The 24,468-nt window shown below is 44.5% G+C and overlaps 1 protein-coding gene across 1 annotated transcript in view; it reads left to right on the forward strand.

The window, feature by feature from the left end:
- LOC126507955 (chondroitin sulfate proteoglycan 4-like) overlaps nt 1–24,468 on the forward strand; it is a 55,344-nt gene that overhangs the window by 23,367 nt on the left and 7,509 nt on the right. The window contains exons 6-8 of the mRNA XM_050152809.1: nt 5,781–5,979; nt 9,822–9,953; nt 16,302–16,471. Coding sequence (XP_050008766.1) covers nt 5,781–5,979; nt 9,822–9,953; nt 16,302–16,471 — 501 coding nt within the window. The remainder of the gene's footprint in view (nt 1–5,780; nt 5,980–9,821; nt 9,954–16,301; nt 16,472–24,468) is intronic.

The following is a 24,468-nucleotide window of genomic DNA, read 5'->3' on the forward strand; positions in this document are numbered from 1 at the left end:
CACACAAGAGTTGATGTGTAAAATGTACTAATTGCTTTGGGTAATTGAAAGGCATTAAGCTATGAAACTAGCAAAGACAGATATTTTTATATAAATGAGCAATGCCCCTCCATCTCTCTGTTTTTGGGAAAATGATCTTTGCGCATGTATGTATGTATATGTGTGTTTGGTGGATGTGCACATGTCTTTGGAGAATAATGTCAAGTCAGCATTGAGTGTCTTTTCCACCTCATTTGTTTGTTTGTTTGAGATAGTGTCTTTCACTGGACTGACGCTCATCTGGACTAGCGTGGCTGGCTGACCTATAAGCACTAGGGATCCTCCCATCTTCACCCTCAGTATTGGGATTATAGACACATGGCAGATAGACCTGACTTTCTACATGGGTGTTGGGGATTGTCCAACTCTTCATGCTTGTGTGGCATACACTTTACCGACTGAGTCATTGTCTAGTCCTGAAACTTTATCTTTTATGGGCTGAGTCAAGTTCTAGGGGCTCATCTCTTGCGATTGCTAAATTCTCAACTCCTAGAAACTGATACCATAGGGTTATGACAAAGTTGTTCCCACCTATAAATGACCTACACCCAACAACTGTCAGGATTTTTTACTACGTTAAGAGTCCTCTGTCTTCCAAGCAGGGAAGCCTGCCTCCTGTCCTCAGCTTTGAAGTCTCCTTCATCATTCCAGCCCTGTTATCCAAGGCAGTCCCACCTGCTCATTGCTCCTGCACATGGCCTTGCCCTTCCCGGCTAGAAAGTAGGCTTGGATAATGAGCAGTAGGTATCTTCTTTCAAACCAGCTCACTTTATGAGCTGCTGTGGTCATCCAAAGTCATGGTCACAAGGAAGAAAATTAACAAATGACAAGTATTTAAATATCCCAAGGATAAGGGTAGAGTTTCGGGTACACACAGACACACACACATACACAGTGAATAAAGTTGCCTAAAGGTTTCAGAACAATGTAGTTTTGTGCATTGAGGTTTTTAAAGCATAATAATAATGTCTACTATCAATCTCGATCTAATTTCAACTAGAAAAGGAGCCAAAAAAAGCAGCCAGGATTGGATTTATTAACTTAGAAACCCTGTCTAGGCAGTTCATAGAATCTAAGATTTGCTATTATTTTCGCCCCCCCCCCCCCAGTTATTTTTGTTTTCAAAATATTTCTGTCTTTCCCACTCGACTGTCTAGTAACGATGGCAGATTAGCATGGAAAGGCTAATTGTCTCGGTCATATTGCAGGGAGTTCCCCCGAGTCAATCGCCAATAATATTTAAGAATTGTTGGGTCTGTCAACCCTCTGGGAAGTGAATATGGGAAGCACATGCACTAAAATAAAATAACAGCGACGAGAGCACATTTTCCAGGAGCAGATATGTCACTAGTCCTTCCCAAATTTAGGGGATCGTTTCTTCTCTGTAACTCAGAGCAATTCATTGGTGAAGATAATGGCCACTTCCCAGTCACAGTGGTAGCTAATAAAGATGAAGAATCTTTTACAGGGCAAGACTCTTGGGAGAGAGAGAGAGAGAGAGAGAGAGAGAGAGAGAGAGAGAGAGAGAGAGAGAGAGAGAGAGAGAGAGAGAGAGAGAGAGAGAGAGAGAGAACGAACAAGAGAACAAGTAGCAGACTTCCGTTAAGAGCCTGAGATCACAATGGCCAAGCACCATTGCTTCTTCCTTCACAGTTACAGTGAAGGAACCCAAGGACCTGGAGGAAACAGGAAAAGGACACAACTTCCCAGGAATGTGGGATTAAATGTAAGAGAGGAAGTGATGGGCTTAGGAGTGGGTTAGGAGGAGGCTACTCCTATACTGTGTGCATAGGCCTAGGTTGCAGTAGGGTGGGGTAGGGGTGGTAGAGAGACAGGACTTGACCAAGTAGTAAAGTTAGTCAGAGACAGAGTCTGGGACAGAGGCAAAATGTGATTCCCACAAGTCTTCAGATTTATATTTTGTCTTGTTTTAAATCACATTTATTTATTTATTTATTTATTTGGGAGGGGGCATGCCTGTTCACCAAACCCAAGTATGGAGGCCAGAGAATAACTTCAGGAAGCTGAGATTTTATTTCTTCCACTCTATAGGTCCCAGGACTCACACTCAGGACCTCAGGGTTGGCGTCAGGTGCCTTTACCTGCTGAGCCATCTCCCTGGCCCAGACTTTATGTCATCTCTGAACTCCAACCCGCTTTTTATTAAAACCTTCAGGTGATCTTATGTGGTCTTTCTCTTCTTACTCTTATCAGGGCCTGCAGATGAAAAGAATGTCCACAGGAGTCTGCTTTGGAGAAGGCCATGGGGGTGGCGGGAAGAGTCCGATGGCATCCTGGACTCTGGGTGGGGGTTCAGAGCCACAGTCCAAGCATTACCTCTCTAGCTCAGCATTTGGGGGCATGCATTTCTCCTGCAGAAACAAGACACAGCCTGAAATCCCCGGCCATTCAGGTGTGTTGCTCAGCCGTTGGTGGCATGGGTGGGATCATTTGAATTTCGACAAACCAGGCTCAGAGTTAGGCCATCCCGAGTGACTCCTTTGTATTCTGATCTAAAATCCATTCTTAAGCGTGCTTTTGTATTTAAGCGTAAACAGTGATTTTTTTTTTTTTAAATACAGGCCACATAAAATTCTGGCCACAAGGGGGCTTCATTTCCCCATTTTCCAAGTTTCTGTAACAGAATACTATAATGTGTTGCCTTGTTTTTAACCCTAAAAATTGAACCACTTAGTTATTTTCCTGTTTGGCTTGGACTGGCTTTAGACGGTCCTAGGAATTGAATGAAGGACCCGTATGTGCTAGCCAAGAATTCTCCCCCTGAGCTACACCCTGGCAAGTACTTATCACCCTGAACTGTACTTATCACTCAAAGGAGCTTTACAACCAGCTGCAGCGGGAGAAGGAAGATGCCATGTCAGTTGCGGTCCTGGAGCGCCACCCAGAAGGGCAGCGAGTTCAGAACGCTTTGCACAACTCTCCTGAGATCTGAAACAAAGGGCAGGGTCTTCAAATGTTAGTATCACAACTTAGATGGCACTGGGTCATAGCTAGACCCAGTCTACCCCAGTAGGTTTGGCCGTGGGTCAGCTGCACTTTCGTTTATGAGCAAAGGTGAGTTTGGATGGATTGCCACAGGTTCCAGTGTTTTTGTCTTTAGATACTTATTTTTTGAGCCTTGGATCATTTTCTAATCTGAATTCAAGCGTGAGGTCATTGCTGTGCTCTTTCCACCTATGTGGAGTTATTATGATCCAAAGCTGGGCACTGAACCATGCTGACCTTGAAGCAATGGGGTTGCTAATTGGACTAAACTGGATGTGAAGAGAAAGGAAGATCGGAGGGTGTTTTGTGTTGAGTGACAGGTTTTCCAGTTGTTTTGGAAGACGGTGTGTTCCCGTGGTGAAAGGGGAAGCCCTGTTCAGCCGTAAAGGGACTGCAGTGGAAAATGGGCTTGGGCAGTTTTTCTGTGCTCCTGATTGAAAAAAACAAGTGTTTACAGGTTATAGGAAAAGAAATGGTATCATATTCCCGAATCAATTTTCATTTCTTTTTTTTAAAGATATATTTATTTTTATTAAGTATACAACATTCTGTCTCCATGTATGCCCGCATGCCAGAGGAGGGCGCCAGAACTCAGTACAGATGGTTGTCAGCCACCATGTGGTTGCTGGGAATCAAACTCAGGACCTCTGGAAGAGCAGCCAGTGCTCTTAACCACTGAGCCATCTCTTCAGCCCCCTCAATTTTCATTTCTGAAGAAATAAAAATAAGCCACATGGAATGATTTAAAAATGTAAAATCTGAAACTGGAATGACTGGGCATGGTATTTTGTTAAACACACCGACTTAGATATTTTATAGGAACTGTGACCTTTCCACAAGTTAAATGAATCTTGTGATTTGAACATTCCATTAATTTTGTGTTTCCGGTAGACATTAAAAAGTTGATGTCCTTAGGGTTTGAGGTCTTTCTTGGAAGCAGGTGTTGCCTTAGAGGTGTTTCTTGGCAGGTGTGTGCCAAGCTGCCTCACACTGGCAAGGCCCCAAATGTGCCATCAGTCCCTAACCTTTCTTTTTCCTGTAGCTCTCATGGACACCTGCAGTAGACTCCCAGAACCAAACCACTTCCCATCCTGCGCTGCCTTCAAGCCTCCCTTCTACCATTCTTTCTGGGGCCCTTGTGCCACCCACTGGCAGGTGTCCCTGCCTCTATAGACCATCATGGCTTTAGCTGGAAATTTTGTATGCCAGGTCAGAACTCTACCTGAATTCTCTTCCTGCCCTCAAGGACAAGCTGACATTTTGTCAGCGCGTTTGACCATCTCTTATGTTTTGGAACCTCTGTCTTCTTTACCTTGCTTCTTTTCTTCCTGCCCTAATGGCCTCTTCACTCCTCCTACCCCTGAGCTAACTCCAGTGTTTCCTGTGCCATCTTCTTTCCCCACTCCTGAATATGCACATGTGTGCATGGCGTGGCTTCTTTCGCCCCATTCGGTCATCCTCCAACAAGCCTCCTGTTTTAACATCCACAGCCCAGAATCCCCTTACTACTTTGTTTTGTCTTTTTCATGGTGCAGTGACTTTATAACTCACTATGTTGCCTGTTGCCTCTCTTCTGTGTCCTTCTGTGCCCTCTGCTAAAGTAGGGGTTCCACAAGGACACCGCTCCTTTGTTTCATCCGCTGGCACAGTGCAAGTGTCTAAACTAGTTCCTGGCTCATTGTAGATGAACAATCAGTTTGGTTAACGGTTGAGTTAAGTTGTTTAAGTAAAGTGCTTGCCATGCCAGTATGAGGACCTGACTTTGGTCCCCAGAATCCGTATTAAAACACCAGACAGCCTTGCCCATGCCTTTATAACCCCAGTGCTGGGGAAGTGAAGATGGGCAGACCCCTGCAGCTCTCTGGACAGTTAGCCCAAGGCTAATTTCTGAGCCCCGTGTCAGTGAGAGACCACTGAAAAGCAAACAAAGTACCTGACCCTGAAGAAAGGTACCTGAGGTTTTCCTCTGGCCTCCCCAGGCGTGTGCATACACACTGAACCTGCATGCACACGAATATGCATACACATCTGCACACATGTGCACATGCGTGCGCGCGCACACACACACACACACACACACACACACACACACACACACACACACACACACACACCGTGGAAGAGAAGGGCATGAGGAGAGAGCAAGAGACAGAGAGAGATGTGTAGACAATGTATAAGGTTTCAACATAAGAGGAAGCCGCCATGTTTCTCAGCTATGGTTACAGCTGTGAACTATTACTACAGCAAACAGCACAAGAACAAAGGAACCAGACCCTTGTTTTCATGTAAGACAGACTAAAGGGCATAGCAAATGTGCAATGTGCATTTTTCCTCCTCAACCGTTAAAAGCTGGTGACACCATTAGCTACTAAAAGCAATGTGTAGGTATCCTCAAAGCAACCTAACGAAGTCAACACTGCATGGTCTGAGATTCTGTATAGTGAATTTAGCATGTTCAGGGTGCTTTGTAACCATTGGCTCTATGTTAGATATACATCAGTTCATATGCGTTGTTGGGTAATTAATGTTGAGTAAATACTGAATATTTTACTCTAGATTGTTGGCCTCAGACATGTACATGGCATATACACATACATGCAGGTAAAACACCTATATGCATAAAATTAAAAATTTAAAAAGCAAATCCATTCTTTAAAAACTCCAGTGGGTTTAGTTGTTTTTGTCTTTTTACATGAGGCCCAAAATCATGACTATGTGGTTCTCTTCTCTTTCAGGTGTGGGTGAATTCTACCACTGAGATGACCAGAGATGACCTTTGTGCTGAAGATGGGGACTCTCCCCCACAGGACTTGGTCTACTGGGTCACTCCTCCCAGCAACGGGCACCTGGCTCTCAAGTCCGTTCCTGGCAGAAGCATTCAGAACTTCACTCAGGCGCAAATTGATGAGGGTCACCTCGTGTTTGTGCACTCTGGTAAGTCACAGGGCAGAGCAGGGTCAAGTGCATCTGCTCTGAGTAGCGAGTGATGCAGCTGTCATACCTAAGAGATAAGTCCGTGCAGAGCAGGCACAAGAACATGTGCTCTGAGCAAGCAGCAAGTGATGCAGCCGTCATACCTAAAAGTTAAGTCCGTGCAGAGCAGGCTCAAGAACACGTGCTCTGAGCAGCGAGTGATGCGGCCGTCATATCTAAGAGCTAAGACCTTGCAGAGTAGGGTCAAGAACACGTGCTCTGAGCAGGGAGTGATGCAGCCGTCATACCTAAGAGCTACTGACTGAAAAACCACAGGATGCAAAAACTTCCCAAGCTCTGTGATTTTTAAAGAACATATTTAGGAAAGCTAATAAAACCACTGGAGCCTGCACATGCCTCCCCCGAGGCTTACTGAGGAGGGCAGGTAAGGTCAGTTCCCTTCCGTGAGAGCCGTTCCTCCCACTCCACTCACAGGCATAGCATCTCTCTGTGACTCTCCATTCTTGCCCTGACTGTGAGACTAGCGTAGGTTGAGTCGGACCTCTGCTTTTTACCTCCCTTCCACAAGACAGTATAAAAATTCTAAGAAAGGGCAGGGTCTCTTCTATCCTTAGCCCCCCTGAGCAGTGACTAGAACATAGGAGATGCTTCATAAATAAAACTGTTTTGAACAAATGAAATAATTTTGAACACCAACTCTGTACCAGGTAATAACATTCTAGATGCTGGGGTCCATTAGTGAACAAAGCAGCTTTTGTACGAGGATTGTATTCATGAATGAATGTGTGTCACTGTATTTATGGGGTCCTGATGTTGGTTGGGGGCCCTTTCTGCTCCCTGTTAGTCATCAATGAATCAATCCCAACAACATTTGCTGAAAAGGTGGCCTAGGAACTTGGCCAGGCTGGCCTGGTTTTGTCATAAGTCTGTCCTTGTCAATGGACCAGGATGGGCAGCAGCTGGAAGGAGGCATGGGAAAGGAGAGTAGGAACACATAGCCTGAAAGCTTAAATCGCATCTTTTCCCCGGTTCCTTTAAACTGTCTTCTTTGAGAATGTAGTAAAGTCAAGAAAGATAAGACACCTAAACTCAGCGGCAGTGATGTCCTGATGATCTGTGCACCTAACACACAGCTGCCAGAAGAATCTGAACACAGTTGAGCATACGGATGCTCTTGTGTAGTGGTCACAGACTGGAGCTGGGGACTGGGGGGGCTTAGACTTATTTCAACACTCTTAAACCTCTTCCATTTGTCAGGCAGCACAGGAGGTGTGGTCACACTGAATATGTCATTTCTCAAGTGCTCCTCAATCCTCTGAGCCATACAAAGTCATGACCCCATTTTTGAGATGAAAAAACCTACAGTTGGGAAAGGCTCAGGGTGGCCTGCCCCCCAAGCTGCTCTTTCTCCCCTGAAGGGCATGGCGGGTTAGGAGACAGGGTTCCCATTTGCAATGAAGAACAGAAACGACAGTAAGCTCTCTGGGTTGATTGACTTGTCAGCTACCAGGTCAATATTTGCTTTTAGTAGCTAGAGAAAATAGCTTCTTTTAAGAAAGAGGAGGAGGAGGAGGAGGAGGAGGAGGAGGAGGAGGAGGAGGAGGAGGAGGAGGAAGAAGAAGAAGAAGATGAAGAAGAAGAAGTAGAAGAAAGAGGAGGAGGAGGAGGAAGAAGAAGAGAAGGAGGAGAAGGAGGAGGAAAAGGAGGTAAAGGCTAGGATAACATGGGGGCTAATTCGTTATAATTATATTTCCTAAGTGGACATTGAGACAGGCTAATTCTCGAAGTGACTGGTGCCCAGCTGCAGATGCCTCCGTTGCTGGAACCAGCTGTCCGTCTGTCCATCACCAGCCCCAAACAAAGGGGAAGGATTAATTAATCTTGCTTAGCATCTTACATTTGCAAAGTGCCCTGCTCTAATCTAATTCACCAGTCCGTACAGCAACGTAAGTGGTTTTGATGCAGCAAAGATGTCTACAGCCAGGGACTCTCCATCCCTGGCCCTCCTGAGAGTACCTTTGGGAAAACTCAGAGCTCTGCCACGGAGAATCCACAGAGTGCCTTATGTGTCTGCTTCCTTCCTGGTCCTATTTAGTGTTAGGTCCGACGCTGTCTGACAGTCTGTATTTGTTTTAATATCTTCTAGTTCCGCCCCTGTTTTGTTTCTGGATTCATAAGGCACTTAAAGAATTCCTAGTGGTAGAAGGCACTCTCTCTTTAATTTTGTGTTTCACTAAATACAACTTTGAAAAGTTATTTCTGGTAAAGCAAGCAAATGCACAACAATTGATTGTGAACCCTGTTAGGAGTTAGGCACACCCTGTGCCTTATTCTTTCCTGGACTCTGTCTCTTTCATAGTGACCTATGAATATGCTCTCTAAAAAAAAAGCCAAAACACCACTGGTAAACATTCTAGTGAGGATTTGGGGCCTCCTAGTGAGTTTTGCTTAGCTAAGAGGTAAAAGATGTCAAGTATCAACCGACCTCCTGTCAATCTGTGTTAATGAGGAAGTAGCTGTACATTACTGCAGTCTGACCGTATAGCCTTCTTTGCCTTATTTCCCCCTGAGCAACAAAGATACATTCTACCTAGTATATACTGTAAGGGCATGTAGGCTTTTAATTTACTGCTAGGTGGACGTTTTCAAAAAGTGATGTGGATGTGGCCACCAGTCTCCCTGAGTAGAGACTGGTAAAGCACCGTGGGGAATTGGATCGATGCTGATCCATCTCCACTTCAGCGATGTACATAAGTTAATTTTCCACTTTACTGGCATTACCAGTCTCTGACAGAGGTGGGAGTGTGATCTCCTTGCAGATCCTTAACAAAAGTGAGGCCAGGTCTCTCCCTTCCTTCTCTTTGCACTCAGAATATGGTTAGCTTGACTTGGATATTTATGTGTTAATTTCTCTTATTTTTAAGATTATAGTATAATTACATAATATTCCCCCACTCTTTTCTCCCTTCCAAACCTCCCATATACTCTTCCCAACTCCCTTTTAAGTTCATGGCTACTTTTTTCATTGTTATGTGCATGTGTGTATGTTTGTGTTTATTTTTTCAGAGCTGGCTGTTTGGTATTGGGTAGCCAGTGAGTGTGTTCTTCCCTGGGAAAGACTGTTTCTCCAGCTCTCAGCATCTGTGTTGCCTACAGTTCCTTGTGCAGGGTTGAGCTGGAATCTTCCCACCCTCTCTTTTTCATATTCCATTAAAAGTGTGGTGGTTTGTAGCAGTTGCAAGATGCTAAATATCCCCTTCCCTTAAGTTTTCATTTTCAGTATAAAGCTTTCCCAAGATTTCAAAAAGTATTTGTGTGGTTATAGACATATGATACTTTATTGATATGGATTGATTTCAAAATAATAAAATACAGGTGATGAGCATTTTTTTTTAATTTTCAAAAATTTCTCAGTGGTAACATCTGTGCTTTGCTTTAATGTGTCAGAGGTCAAGGGAATCTACCTTTTAACCTTTATAGATGTGTCTTAACTTTGTTTCTTGTCAATAATGCAATTAAGTATCACTCAAAGTCAGGGACACAATCTGAGAAACGATTTCATCAGTGTGCAGATACTGTGGAGCATCCTTACACAGACTAAGCAGGCTGTGACATCTCTGGGGGTGATGCAGTCTATGGGACCACAGTCCTACAGGCTGTCTGCTGTGAATCCAAATGTATGTGGTATGCAGCAGCAATTGATTTAGTGAGCTCAACAGCTCATTCATACACTACAAATTGCTATGACTTACTTGCAGAGAACCATGGCGGGAGATGGGGTGAAGGTAGGTGACTTTTTCAGGATAATCAAACTGACCAGAGTGTATGTTCTTCTTTTGAAGGAGCAATGTCAGGAGGCTTTAATTTCCAGGTTACTGATGGTTTGAATTTTGCACCTCGGCAAATCTTTAGCGTCACCGCCCGAGCTCTGATCATTAGCCTGGAAGTCAACAGAGGATTGAGCATCTTCCCAGGTAAGAGGCTTAGGGAGTTTTTGGAGATGGTGGTGGAGTGTTTTCCTATCTATTCGTTCAGAAAATCCACGTGTATGGCATAAAGTGATGTCCCTTACTGTGGAAGGACTCTAGATACGTCTATTAAGTCCCCACCCCCACAGAATTCCAGCAGAAATTTGACAGCAGCAAGGCAAGGCTGGCCCTCTGCAACCTTTCTGTCTCTCCCCTCGCCTCTTCCCTGGAGAGGAAGGACTGGAACGGGGCAGTGCGAAGGATGCAAGTGCGAAGGATTCATGGGAGGGGCTGTCTACTGTCTGTACTTCTCCCTCTTATAGAGTCCTTACAGACCCCAAATCTCTATTATTTATGCATTTGGAGCTACATCTCCCTTCGCCCGGGCTGGTCTTGAACATGTGACCTTGCACTCCTCATCTTCCCACCTGTTTCCCTAGAGCTGGAATTACAGGCTTGCATTACCATGCCTAGTTTACATGTTCCTGGGAACAGAACCAGGGCCTTGTGTATGCTAAGCAAGCACTCACCAGCTGAACCTCATCCCTGTCTCTAACTTTCCTCAGACTTATTTGCATTGTGAATAGGAAGGTCATCTGCAGCACCTGGGGCCTGCCTGTGTTTTCTGTTAGTGCTGGCTTTGAGCGGCTGTTTGCCAATAATCTAAGCCAGACTGATACAGAAGAAGCTGTGACCCACTATGGCAAACATTCTTAGGAAAGGGGAAAGATTTGCACAAGGGCAAGGGAGAGAGAGAGAGAGAGAGAGAGAGAGAGAGAGAGAGAGAGAGAGAGAGAGAGAGAGAGAGAGAGAGAGCTGGGGTTCGTTATTTCCAATAAAACAACGAGACGGAAACAATAACATCTCAAGATGGCCTGAATGTTGGGAAAAAGGAAAGGCTAGGGCAGTCCTGCACTTTATAACCTATTTAAAGGACAGACATTAGCAATCAAATACAGATGGAAAAAAACAGACATCAGCAATCTAATATAGATGGAAAACGACCCTGGTGATTTTTTAATTATGGCCCAGCTAGCCAGCAATCCTAAATATAGCAGCAGTGGCTGCCTCTCACTTTATACAAATTGCATGCAAGTCTCCGGACTGGGACTGGATCGTCTAAAATGTTTTTAGCTTTATGTATTTTGTTTTAAGTGTATGGGTGTTTTGCTTGTATGTTTGTCTAGGCACCATGTGCATGCCTGTGCCTGTGGAGGTCAGAACAAGGCATCAGATGCTCTGGAATGGAATTGGGGTAACAGAGAGTTGTGAGTCACCATGTGGGTGCTGGGAACTACTGAGCCATCTTGTTTCCTTTTTTAAAATCTTAGTTGGTCTTACAGTGGAACTAGCTTGGGATCCACAGGGCTGGAGGCTGCACCAGTATTTTGGTGCTTATGAACCAGGTGAGAGATGGCTCAGAGGTTAAGAGCATTGCCTGCTCTTCCAAAGGTCCCGAGTTCAATTCCCAGCAACCACATGGTGGCTCACAACCATCTGTAATGAGATCTGGCGCCCTCTTCTGGCCTGCAGGCATACATACAGAAAGAATATTGTATACATAATAAATAAATAAATAAATAAATAAATAAATAAATAAATAAATAAATAAATAAATATATATATATTCTTGGGAAGCTGGCGGGCTCTGTGACTTGGAGGAAAGAATACAAATTGCCAGCAAGGGGTGGAGCCAGCCCCTCTGCTTCCAAAGCTGACTTCAAGGAAAATGACACCTGTCTGCTATTATTTTTACAACGACTGCTGGCTGTCTTGTTAGTTGTTATTGTGATGGTGGCCATGCTGAGGGCTAAACTAGGCAGCCCTCTGCCACCGAGCGACATCCCCAGCCCTTCAATGTTCATTTTTAAGTTCTAAGCTTCCTCAGCTTTTAAGTTTATGGAAAGAACCTTTGCAAACACAGCAAGGGATATGTCACCTAGGATTCTTCTATTAGAAAACAACATTTTTTTCCATGCTCTGCGAATTTTCTGTCCGAGTAAGTATGGAACTCTACAATTCCCCCTCCCCCAAGGCAATTAGGAAGTCATTGAGTGCTTTAAAAAACTAATAATCGGCTACATCTCAGTGATCGGAAAAACATGGTAATCTATTTTTAAAATTCCAAAGCTAGGGTAATTGTGGCTGCTGCAAAAGATTAAGTACCTTTCATCTAGCTCAGCATCGTCTGGTTTAATAATTAATGACAGCCGTATTAGCGGAAAGAGAGAGACACTAGCTCCGACACTTCTGAGTCTCTGGTGAATGTTTTACTGAATCACTGTAGCCGGAAAAAATATATTAAAGCGGCCAAATTCCTCTTTGACCTTCGGAAGATCATATAAAACTCACAGGTTTTACAGCCTTCTGTGCATTATTGGCCACAGTCCTGGTAACTGTTTCTTTTTCCAGCAAGTCTTACATCAACCGCAGCCCAGCCCGTGTGCGTCTCAGAGCTCCCTGCTGGAACTCAGATGTTGGCCTCACTTTCCCAAGCCCTCCCTGCCTGTTAGCTCAGTTGATATTCTTAGTCGCCTGTGTCTCCACCCTGCCTTGTTTCCTGCTCCAGCTCCTGGCCAGGAGGAAAGAGGAGGAATCTTCGTATCCATTCCTCTTGAGTGGCAGGGATGTGTGATGGAATCCCCTAGCTGTGGTACCCCTAGTCCTAGAGTTCAGGTGGACCTTCTGGCTCCCCTGTTTCGTACTGTCCTTCCTGTGATAGCTTTCCCAAGTAGCAGGGGCCACCAGCTGTATATTAGAGTTACCTAGGATGACCACGATCCCTGTGGTTTTGTCACCTGGTCCCCTTTCTAGGGATCCACCTAACCTTGCTCCGCAGGGCTTCTTCAGCAGTGCCCTGAGGGCTCTTTGTCCCCGCTGCTGTGTGTGAAGCTGTAAGGTGATGATCAAAGCCACCTTCTGTATCTTCCTTGAGAGTTCCCATCCTCAGCTTGCTATGCCATGTCCCTTGAAGGGCAAAGAGGCACGCTGCATCTTGCCCCTGGCTATGATGTAAGATATCCTATGCCAGCTATTACAGAACCTTGAGTTCAAAACTTCCATATTCATTCTCAAATCCCAGGGGCAAGTCTGTTGTCTTGTAAAAGCATGGTTTATTTTAGGGCTGTTGCAGGAGTAAAAATCTATTCCTATTATAGGCTGGACCTTCAGCTACTAATACTTAGATTTTTAATTACCACATTGGGTTATAAAAAATTTAAGTGAAATGGTATATATGGAACACAGCTTTTGAACATCCCCATTGGCAGGTGAAAGACACGAGGCTCAGGAGGTCTCAGCGTCACATAGCTGACAGAAGTCAAGCCCTACAGGCAGCACAGCAATTCTGATCCCAGATCTAGAGCTTGTACTCAGCAGCTCCTCTCCTGTATGTGTGGGGCAGCATCCCAGGGTGTCTCCTGTAGAAATGTCCATTCCCTGGGAGAGGGACATCGGGGTAGGTGTTCATTTTGTTTCCCAAGCATACTGATATATTGACACATGCACGAGAGAGAGAGAGAGAGAGACAGAGACAGAGAGAGACAGAGAGAGAGAGAGAGAGAGAGAGAGAGACAGAGAGAGAGACAGAGAGACAGAGAGAGAGACAGAGAGAGAGAGAGAGGATGCACAGCAAGTTAATAGCCACAACAATGTAGCAACGTCCCATGTTTTAATCTCCTTGGTTGGTGAAGTATTGCAACCTGGCCTAAATTAGTAACAACCCCCCAAAAAGGAAATTAAATTAAACCTTTAAGAAATTTAATTCACATCTGGTCCACACCATACCATTTGAATTTCCTTTGTAGTTCATCAGACTTGGAAGTTTCTGTGCTGGTTCCTGTGTACACTTAGCCCTGGCTTGATACTTATACAAAACAAGTATTAATTAGAGTACATAGGATGTGAATGCTTTCAGACTCACTATCACGTCTATGCTTTGCCAAATCTGCATGTCAGTTTTCGTTATTTGTTTGTTTTTTGCTTTGGTTTTAATTTTTAGAGAAAGGATTTCTCTATGTCGCTTTGGCTGTCTGGAACTCACTCTGTAGACCAGACTGGCCTCAAACTCACAGAGATCCACCTGCTTCTGCCTCCTGAGTGCTAGGATTAAAGGCGTGTGCCACCACCACCCAGCAAAATCAGTTTTTAACAGCTACTCTAAATGAAATATTTTTGTGAACTTAGTAAAATAGGTATGTGTGTATAACATGAATACACACACACACACATATATATGTACATATATATAAATGGGAGGTATTCGTGTAGATTTAATTGACATGTGTTCTGTTGCCTTCTCTGTGATTTATGTGATTTATTCTCCAAGAAAAGGTTTTGTAAGAGTTTTTCGCATTGAATTCTACCACAGATTTTGTTTGTTTAACTTTAGTGGTGGCATGCTGGAATATACTGTGGCCTTAGGCTGTAGATTTTTTTCGTTTACTTGGCTCCTTTTCAAGGAATGTTGGTCTTGGGTGTTGGAGGGATTAACCCGGAAAGTTTTGCAGTCATGCTGTAGAGGCATGCTTCTGTAGGTTCAGAGTCAAGCCGTTCGCCAACAAAGGATCATTTTCCTGAATCCTGTGCCTCAGCCTCTTGTCATGAAAGAGAGGAAATGACATCAGTAACCCATCTGTCCCTTGTAGGAGGAACCGAAAGAAAGAAGAAGGGATTCTTTCTAAAAACATCTTAAATTACATTTGTGTGTGTGTGTGTGTGTGTGTGTGCGCGCGCGCGCATGCCACACACAGTAGAGTGCGTGTGGTGAGATATCAAAGGTCACTCTCTCCTTACACTATGTGGGTTCTAGGGATTAAATTTTGGTCCTCTTGCTTGGCAGCAAGAACGCTTGCCCCCTGAGACCTCTCCCTGCCCCATGTTTTCTGTATCTGTTATCTGATATATGCCCTCAGGTGGACATCCTCATTTGACTATGGTAAGTAGTCACCTGCTGTGGAGGGAGGCTCGACAAATGATTTCATATCCTTCGGCTAGGAAAAAAAAATCCAGCATATTTTAAAGAGTCCCTTTTTTACTTCCTGTCCCCTAAAGATCACCTGGGAAGTAAAGGAAGAACTGGGTTATCAAACAGGGTCACTTATAAGAAGACTAATTAAGGTGGGGAGGGGGTGTTCCAAAGCTGGCAACAGGGGAAGTTGGATGTTGAGGTGGTCAGGGGCTATACATAATACACGTAAGAGGAAACTTGACAGGTATCGGAGGAGAGCCCCAGTGATGACTTTGATCACGGGCACAGAAACAATGCACTCAGCGAGCCGGTGTGACCACTAACCCTGATTGACAGCTCTGGAAGCCAGAAAGCGGCTGAGCAGGCATGAGAAGGACGTCTGAGAACTTCTGAGCAGCACTTGGGCACGTCGTGCAGCAGCTGAACTTGTGTGAGAGGTCCTGAGCTTGAGGCAGAACCCTGTTTCTGAGGCTGGGTTCCACGGGTTCACCCCCTTCACCCCAAGAGCCTCGTGTTCATTTCAGAGGCTCAGGTGTTTTGAATGAGAACTCAGAATGGTCCTTGAGATTTTGAAAGTTATCCAGACCCAGAGCTGCCCTCTCCATGGAACTATCAAAAGTCTAATGTGGTTAAATATCAAATATGGTGGCCCTTCCTGTTCAAGACTACAAAGGCTAAGGAAGGAAAACAAAATGGATGCCGTGTAGGAGGCTTAGTTATTATTGGATAAATATTTTATTTTTATATGGTTATGTATTATAATAAATAGTTATTATTTACTAATATTATTGATAAATTCAAAAGCAGTTTACAAAGGACCTACTCTGAGGGCTGCTCGGCAGAGGATGCATGCTAAAGCCCTTTTAGAGAGGTTAGGAGGGATGAGGGAGGATTCTGTCCCAGAAGATAGCTTTGAAACCTTCAGACCTTCCATACCACAACGATGGTCCTTCCACATCCAGAACCCTGCCATTCACACGGGCTTTGGTACAAGCCTGGGATGTTCTTCGTGCTTGCTTACAAGGCAGCCCCCACCCTCTTAGGAACCACAGTCTCTTGGGTTCCCAGCAGCACACAATCAGATCCTTCTTTACATACCCAGGGCTGAGCCACAGAGGTCTTGGCAGGGACTCTTTGCTCGAGGGAATCAAATAGATTCCAGACCATGATAGGAGGAGAAGCTCTGAGGAGCTGGTTTTTCCTGGGGTTCAGAGGCAATTCATGCCCCTGAGAAGATGTTCCAGGGATCACTAGCCCCCCCATTGGCTAGTTTGGGCCATACATAGCGGTGCACTCTCCCGGCAGTTCTCAGAAGGCTAAAGAGATCACGTGAGGAGCTGACCGCCTCTGTGTGCTTTGTACTTATGTGAAGATTTGAACCTTAGGTTCTACGAAGCCACTTTCGTCTCAGGCCCTGAGAGCTGTGACCAACGATGACAAGGCGAGAAACAGAACCATAACGTTTACAGTTGTCAGCTCTCCTAGGTTTGGGAGGCTGCTGAAGATGAACTCTGACAACCGCACAGAGGACGTTTCCATCTTTACCCAACGTCTGGTGAGTACTGACAGCCACATGGTGACTCTGAGATGGGCTGCGGGGCTGAACAGGGAGCACCGATCACTTGTTCTCATCCTGCTAAACCAACTAGACGTGGCCATGGCCCAGGCAACCCTTTGTTTTATTTAAAACAGGATTCTTTGTGTAGGAAGTGTAGCATGAGACACAGTGGTCAGAAAACACTGTGCTAATTTACACTCTGAAAGTAACAATGAAAAAAAAAACTACTTGGGGCTGGGGAGATGGCTCAGCAGTTAAAAGCAAGTACTGCTCTTGAGGAAGACCCATGTTCAAGTCTCACTGTCAAGTGGTTCACAACATTTTGTAACTCCAGCTCCAAGAGATCCAACTTCCTCTCTCTTGGGCTCTGCATGTATGTGTACTCATATGCACTGTACACACACACGCACACGCACACATGCACACATGCGCGTGCACACACACAATTAGAAATAAACAATCAAATAGCTAGGCCGTGGTGGTGCACACTTTTAATCCCAATGCTCAGGAGGCAGAGTCAGGTGGATCTCTGTTAGTATGAGGTCAGCTTGATCTACAAAGCGAGTTCCAGAATAGCTATGGCCACACAATGAAACCCTATCTCAAAAATAAACTAACTAAATCTTTTTTTGAGGGGGGTCCTTTAAGATGAAATCCAAAGTATACATGTATTTATATTTAATATGACACTATATTTTATCTAATATTTTATAATTGTTTTTGTATATAATTTGTATCCAAGGTGTTTTGAGCGTCACTGGTACTCTATTACCAGACCCGTGGCTTACATATCTTATTGAAATGAATAAGCACTAAAAAAATGTTCTTGCCTCCCAGCCAGGAATTGAGTGGACGACACATGTTTGTTCATGTGTTATTTCATTTTCTAGAAGTGACATACCCAAATGTAATTCTTTAGGCGTTCCTTAGGTTTGTCATCCATCACCCTCTTTCAGTCCTGAAATACTGGCTCTGACGATTTATTTGGCTGCAGATTTGTGCTACTAATGATTTTTTTTTTAAATCTCAAATCAAGTTTAGAGGAAATAGCAGGAGCCCATAACCTTTGAGCGCTTTCTGGATGGTGTGACGAGATCGGACTTGGCGTAGGCTTTTCAGTTGTCTTTGTCTGTGTGTATTGGGGGGAGTGGATCATGGGGCTAGCGTGAGCTTCCAGTGTGACTGAAAAGAAGAAGTCTAGTGTCTGTGCTTTGCAGATTTCTCCGGGGCACAGAGCAAAAACTTAGAATGAAAACCCCATTGTGTGGGGGAATTAAGATGAGCCCAGAAGCACCAAAACATGCCCAGGGCCAGTTGGCCTTCTGAATACTAACAAGAATGATATTATTCCTATAAGAGTATATTGGCTCCAGCCCCAGTTCTTTTAGAAAATGACTGTGGTCATTTTACGTATTATTTCCAACAGCTTTTGATTGCAAATATGTGGGATTTTAGATTAAGACTGATATGATCTAGGTGTCAGTGGATTTGTAGCTGAATTAAGTAGCTTTTGCTGCAATGACAAGAAACCCGCAAGTCCCAGTGGTGTTATGATAGCAAGACCGTTCTTCTCACTTGCATGGCATGGCGGCTGTGGATCGGCTGCAGTCTGCTTTCCTTGTCTTCTTTGTTTCAGGATCTAGCTAATGCAACAGCCCCACTTGCTCTAATCATGACATTGATGGCAGCAAAGGGCAGCGTGATGTTGGAACCTGGAATAACTTTGCAGCTTTTGCTCTAGAATGTGACTGTGTTCACCTTTCATTGGTCAAAGAAGGCCTATTGATAGCAGAGCCAGGGCTCTGGAGTCTAGGTCAGGCTCCTGCCAAAGTAGCCATGGCTTTCCCCGGGTGGTTAAGTGTGAATAAGAGAGCGATAGATGTAGAGGGCATAGCATGCTCCCCACGCTTCATTTAGGTTCACGGAGATGGACAGCATTCTTCAACCATCAGGAGAGACACACGCTAGAAATAGTGTACTACTTATACATCCTAGGGATACCTGGCACACCCAGAGGCCATATATATACAAAGTCAGAAGTACACAGAGAAAGAGAACTCAAGGGCCAATGCCTCTGTTGGATCCAGTGTTGTCCAAGTGCCTTTTCCAAGGGACGGTTGGGTGTGTGACTTTAAATCAGACAGGTAGTTATTCCAGGAGACCACACTGGACTTAGAGGTGGTCATGTGACCTACCTGCATGGGCCAGGTGGGGTGTGAGGATCAGTGGGGTCAGTCCCACAGGCTACATTAACCATCCCGTAGGGAGGTGATCACCCCAGAGCAGTTACTTAAGGTGACTACCTGGATGGACCACGCTGGAGAATTTGAGTGAGGAGAGCTGCAAACTGGCGTCACGATGACTGAGAAAGTTCGGCTGGTATTCAAGTGGATGGGGAGGGGACCGGACATCCTAAGAGTTGCAAAAGCTAATTAGATGGTGGCTAAGGCGGATGCTTAGCTTTCTGTTCTTGGATATGTGAAAAGTCCCTTTCTGCTCCTCATGTTTAAAAGGCGAGCTTCCCAGGGGGGGGTGGCGATTTTCTGCTACACTGGAACTGGCTGGTGTCTGCCCTAATGTGCTGGAGTCATTTGATGAATGGAAATGAGGTCATCAGAGGAGAGTGACATTGGCTTCACCTCTGACCCACTTATTATTTCCTTTAGGTTCCTGGTGTTCTCTAATACATTTCCCTCGGGGATGATGAGAGGAGAGAGCTAAGAAACTAGAAGAGGTCTCATGCAGAGACCGAGCTTCCCGCCCTTAGCCAGAGCACAGGCTGGAGGAACAAAGAAGCATGAGGATGAGGACCCCCAAGGCCTCTCCCATGACATTTAGAGCAAGAGGATGTGGTGAGGGGAGAGGGCAGTGGAGAACTGTTGCAGACAAGTTTAGGGGCTCACAGGGCTACCTGTGCTTGTCACTTCAAAGGCCTGGTCCCTCTTTCCTCCTCAGCCATCATAAGGAGAGTCAATAATGTGGTTTCTAAAGGAGAAGAGAATACAGAGAAAACTGTGGAAGGATAAAAACCAAAATATGATCTCTGGTTCTTTCAGGGTCCTAGGTTATTTTGATGTTACAGTATGCATCTTGTTTTCTGAGACACACGCGCACACACACATGCACACATGCACACACACATGCACACATGCACACACACACAGGCTTTCTGATGCTGTGACACAATGAGAAGACTCACCTTCAAGGAGAACTGGTTTTCTTTGGCTCGTGGTTGCTGAGGCTTCTGTCCATTGTCAGGTGCCACTTGCCTCGAGGCTTCTGTGTGTGGCAAAACACCCTGGTACGGAGCAGAAGGCAGAGAAATGCTCACTTCCTGGGGGTCAGGAAGTAAAGAAAGAGAAGAAAGGATAGGGGGGCAAAGGATGCAAAATCACTTTTAAGGGCACATCTGATCACCTGACTTACCCTTAATGGTCTCTCTATCTCTTCAAGGTTCTACCCCTACTCCCAAGAACACCAAAGCCAGGGAACAAAAACTTTAACGCACAGGTCTTTGGGGGACATTTCATATCCAAACTATAGTGTATGCTTTTATGAAAGCAAGATCAAAAAACAATAAAATGTTAAATGTGTATCAAGACAGAAAGAAGCATCACCCATTAATCTAGCAAATGGTCACTAACCCGAATGCATCCCAGGGTTAGGGAGATGGCTCAGGGGTAAGAGCACTTGCTGTGCCGGCATTAGGACCGGAGTTCAAATCCCTAGCACCCACATAAAAAAAGCTGTGTGTATAACTGAATGTTCTTGTAACCCCAGCATTGAGAGGGTAGAGCCAGTGACTCCTGGGAGGTCATTGTCAGCAAGCCTAGGCAAATGGCAAGCTTGGGTTCAGCAAGAGACCTGTCTGAAGGCAATAAAGTGGAGAGTGAGAGAGGAAGCCATGGGACATCCTCCTCTGACCTCTGTATACACAAACATGGGTTAAAGCATGTACACACTCATGTGTCTGTAACACACACACTCACACACACATACACACACCATATACCATACACATACATTAAACAAAACTGAAAGCATTCCAATCCTGGTTAGTTTATATGTTCAGAAATGACTTGTGACTTGAGAAATGAAAGAAATTCACCTTCCTGCTTTTCCCCTCCCATAAACTGCTTCCTTTTCCACATGCACTGGCTAGGCTTTGGCACAGCCTGAAGTTACAGCCTCTATCAAATGGTACGCTGGTCAGTTCCCAGACCTTGTATACTACCTCACTAAGGTTTACCACCTCACAGCTTTAGAATAAATGGTGGCCACAGGCTGTGGAGGTGGAAGAGAGGACAGAGAGCATTTCTCTTGGCCTGGGGTCTGCTCAGTGGATACAGCAATCCTTGCCTCGGGCTCTCTGTTCCGTGGAGTGAGAAGCTGTCCTCCAAAGTCTTCCATGAAGACCCTAATTGCACATATGTGAGTTCACCAGGCCTCTTCAATGTGGTGGGATAAAAAAAAATAGTATTCAATGATTTCAATTATATAAAAAGTTAGAGCTGTTTAGCCCTGTGTAACGTACCAAGTGGCTAACTACGACTAGATTTCCTCAACCAGCTTTTCTATTCAAGTTGTAGCCAAGTGACCTGCCAAGTGTTCAATAGGGACATTGTAGGCAGTTGATGGCTGAGTGCTCTCTCACCCCTTTCACTGAAAAGTAATTTGTCCTTGGCTCTCTACCTGCCAGGGGTGTGTGGTGGAGGTTAAAGGGCCTGCATCATTTGCATCTAAGACACGGAGTTCCTTTGCTTGTGATGGATAAACAGAAATAACCATTTTTAATCAGTGCTCATGGGAAAAAAAAACCAGCTTATAAAAAAATCTTGACTGCATTATGCTTAATATAGTTTAGCAAAATAACTGCAAGGAAATATTTGTGATGTCATGACCCAGCATTATTTTCTTAGCCCGGATTAAGGTCATAAATTTTTTGATCCACGTCATGTCAGCCTACTGAGATAAGCAAGTGGCCACCTTGTTTTTCAGTGTCAAATCCTACGTGGGTAAAGCCAACCCACACAAGCTTTTAGTGAAAATCGTGTGTCCTAAAGAATTAAACATAGGCATCCACAGAGAAGAAAACCGTCAGACTGAAATTGCATGAAAGCTCTCTGTTACAAATTTCGAGAGGATCCTGTCCTTTTCCAAGAAGGCATGAACAAAGTAAGCCCCAACTTCCACAAAGCATGCTGATGGCGTCCAAGTTGAGCTCTTGGCTAATTGAGTGATTTTGATTCCACTGCTTGTTGGGATAATTTAGAGTCATTAAAACAGCAAAGTGTTCTGGCTTTGAGGTTTATGACAGCCGGCCTCTTTTCTTTTCCACAAAGCCAGTAATTGCATCTCAGCTATTGTACCGTTGTGGGCAGGGTGCCATCCGTCTTGAGCTGTGCTGCTTCGGCAGCTTAGATAACAGTTTTCCCGGACAACATTTAGACGATTACAAAGCCATTCTGGGTTGTTAATTTTGTCCAATTGCTCTTTCTTCCGAAATCTGGACGTCTTGCTTTCATAATATATACTTTGGAGAATTATAGACACATTTCCCAAAAGATGGAAATTAATTTATTATAATTTATTGGAGAGTAGAATCAGCTTAAAGACTCATTAGGCTTTTGTCGTAGTAGGGAGTGATCAGCATTCTATCATCTGTGCTCCTGCCTTCCACATCCTGTGTCTCCTGGGCTCACTGCTTCAGTGGCATCCAGTCTCACTTGTCATTGTCATTTTCCATCAGCATTTTTCTTTCAGCAATTTTGTTTCGCATTATCCTTCGCCGAATTATGTGGAGAGTGTTTTTCATATGTGGTGTTTATTGTATTGTCACTTAGTCACCAATTCATTGTTCAAACAAAATTGACTGACAGATCTTGGCCCAATGGCTTTGAGTTGTCACAAATGCTCTGTTAAAATGACTGCCTCTTTATATGAAAAGGCAGACAGCACTCACTCCCATTTTAGTGAGGGTGGCTCATTCCATCTGCTTGTACTCCGTTCCCATGCCCACATAGGGTGGTTTTCTGGTCAGTTTTTGTCAACTTGACACGAAAAATTAACACCTAAAAAGAGGGAAGCTCTGTGGTGAAAATACCTCCATAACATCGGGCTGTAGACAGGCTATAGGCATTTTCTTGATTGGTAATTGATACAGGATGGATGACTGAGCCACTGTGGGTGGTGTCACTCTTGGGCAGGTGGTCTAGGGTTGTATGCAAGCTGAGAAACTTTGGGAAGCAAACCAGTCAGAAGTTAGGTGGAAGTTAGCTGTCTTCCTCTGCAGCGCACCATCTTATCCTTTGAGGCAGGGTTTCTCACTGAACCTGGGCTCACCAGTTGTCTAAACTAACTGGTCAGCATCTGGGATCTGCATGCCTCTGCCCCCACAACACTGGGGTTACAAACACTTGTCACCATTCCCAGCTTTTTGTGTGGATGCTGGGGGTCTGAGCTCAGATCCACATGCTGAACAAGCACTTTTTAGCCACTGAACCGTCACCCCAGCCCCAGTACTTCCTTTCTTTATAATTCATGATACACGCAAGCTGTAGGATAAGCTATTTCTCAGAATCACTGCCCATCAAGACAAGTTCTGGTCAGTACTTATAGCCTTGACCAGGCCAGACAATGAAGTGGTATTTGTTTGTTCTGGTCATATTTTTCAACTGACTCTCCCCATCACTGGGCTCTTGGAGTTTCAGAACATATTTTATGAATTACTGAGAATAGCTGATACTCTCAGTGTTCCACACTGTGAATGCAACCCTTAGATCGTGGAAGCAGCATGGACTCGAGTTGCCTAGAAGGAGGCACAAAACGAGGCTTCCCCACTCACTACTGTTTACACTTTCAGAGCCCAGGCTGTCAAATGGACATAAAAAGCCTCTTGGAGCTAAACAAAACTAAATGAACTTACACAAAGAGCCTTGTGGAGTGCCTGCAATCTGTAGAACTCTAATAAAAGTTAGGTATGTTCTGTGTTGCTAAGTCCACGTATGCATAAGGACTATTCTGAGTTGCCTTATTTCTATCTATACAAAGTTGTAAGGACATATACTTCACAATTAAATGTTACAAAGCAGTTTCAAAAGTAGATTATGTGTTCATTAAACACGTTTTGAACAAGTAGTTCTAAAAGAGCAACTGGAAATGAGCTTCCAAATGTGCTCTAGGAAATCTTTACCTTGTGAGACATGAGACGGGACTTTCCAACTGTTTGATATTTTACTGTAATCCAGTATGAGAAATGAGTGTAGCCTTTCACCCAAAACAGATCCCAAAAAAGAATTTGATTAGTGAGAACTAGACTGTTCTCTGGAAGGTCCTAGAAATACCCAGGATCTGGCATTTCGACCACTGAAATAGTAACTCACTGATAAGATGAAATACATATCTACAACTAAGGTATTCTACATTTCAATATACAAATACAGAGAACTGAAAACTGGTACTGCATACATTGGATTTAGGTCTGACCAATCCAAGTTTCTTAATCCATTAAGTGGTATCCATTTTTATATTACTATTTCTTTTTCCCCCCATGGCAGAAAAGCAGCTGAAATTCAGGCAGTTGGGGGCAAAGAAACCCGAGGAAAGGCCTGAGAGAGCTCACATGTACAAGTCAGGCAGGCCAGGCTCTGGTCCCAGCTCTGCTATCAGCTAGCCTTGGATAGTCCTTACTTGTCTTGTTGCTGTGCTGACAAAATGCCTGACCAAAAAGCATCCTAAGAAAAGGGGGGTTTATTTGGACTTAGGGTTCCTGGGGAAACAATCCATCATGACGAGGAAGTCACGATGTACGGTCAGGAAGCAGAGAGAAATGAACGCTGGTGCCCAGAGCGATGCTTCCTTTTTTCTGTACCCCAGCTCAGGAAATGGCGCCACCAACATTATGGTGGGCCTCCCACCTCAGTTACCCCAATCTAGAAAATCCCTGTCAGACACTCCAGAGATTTATCTCTGTGGTGATTCTAAAGGCTATCAAA

The sequence above is a fragment of the Alexandromys fortis genome, unplaced genomic scaffold (genome assembly GCF_014885135.2).
Source record: "Alexandromys fortis isolate MF-2015 unplaced genomic scaffold, M_Fortis_MF-2015_v1.1 scaffold_73, whole genome shotgun sequence".
Taxonomy (NCBI): domain Eukaryota; kingdom Metazoa; phylum Chordata; class Mammalia; order Rodentia; family Cricetidae; genus Alexandromys; species Alexandromys fortis.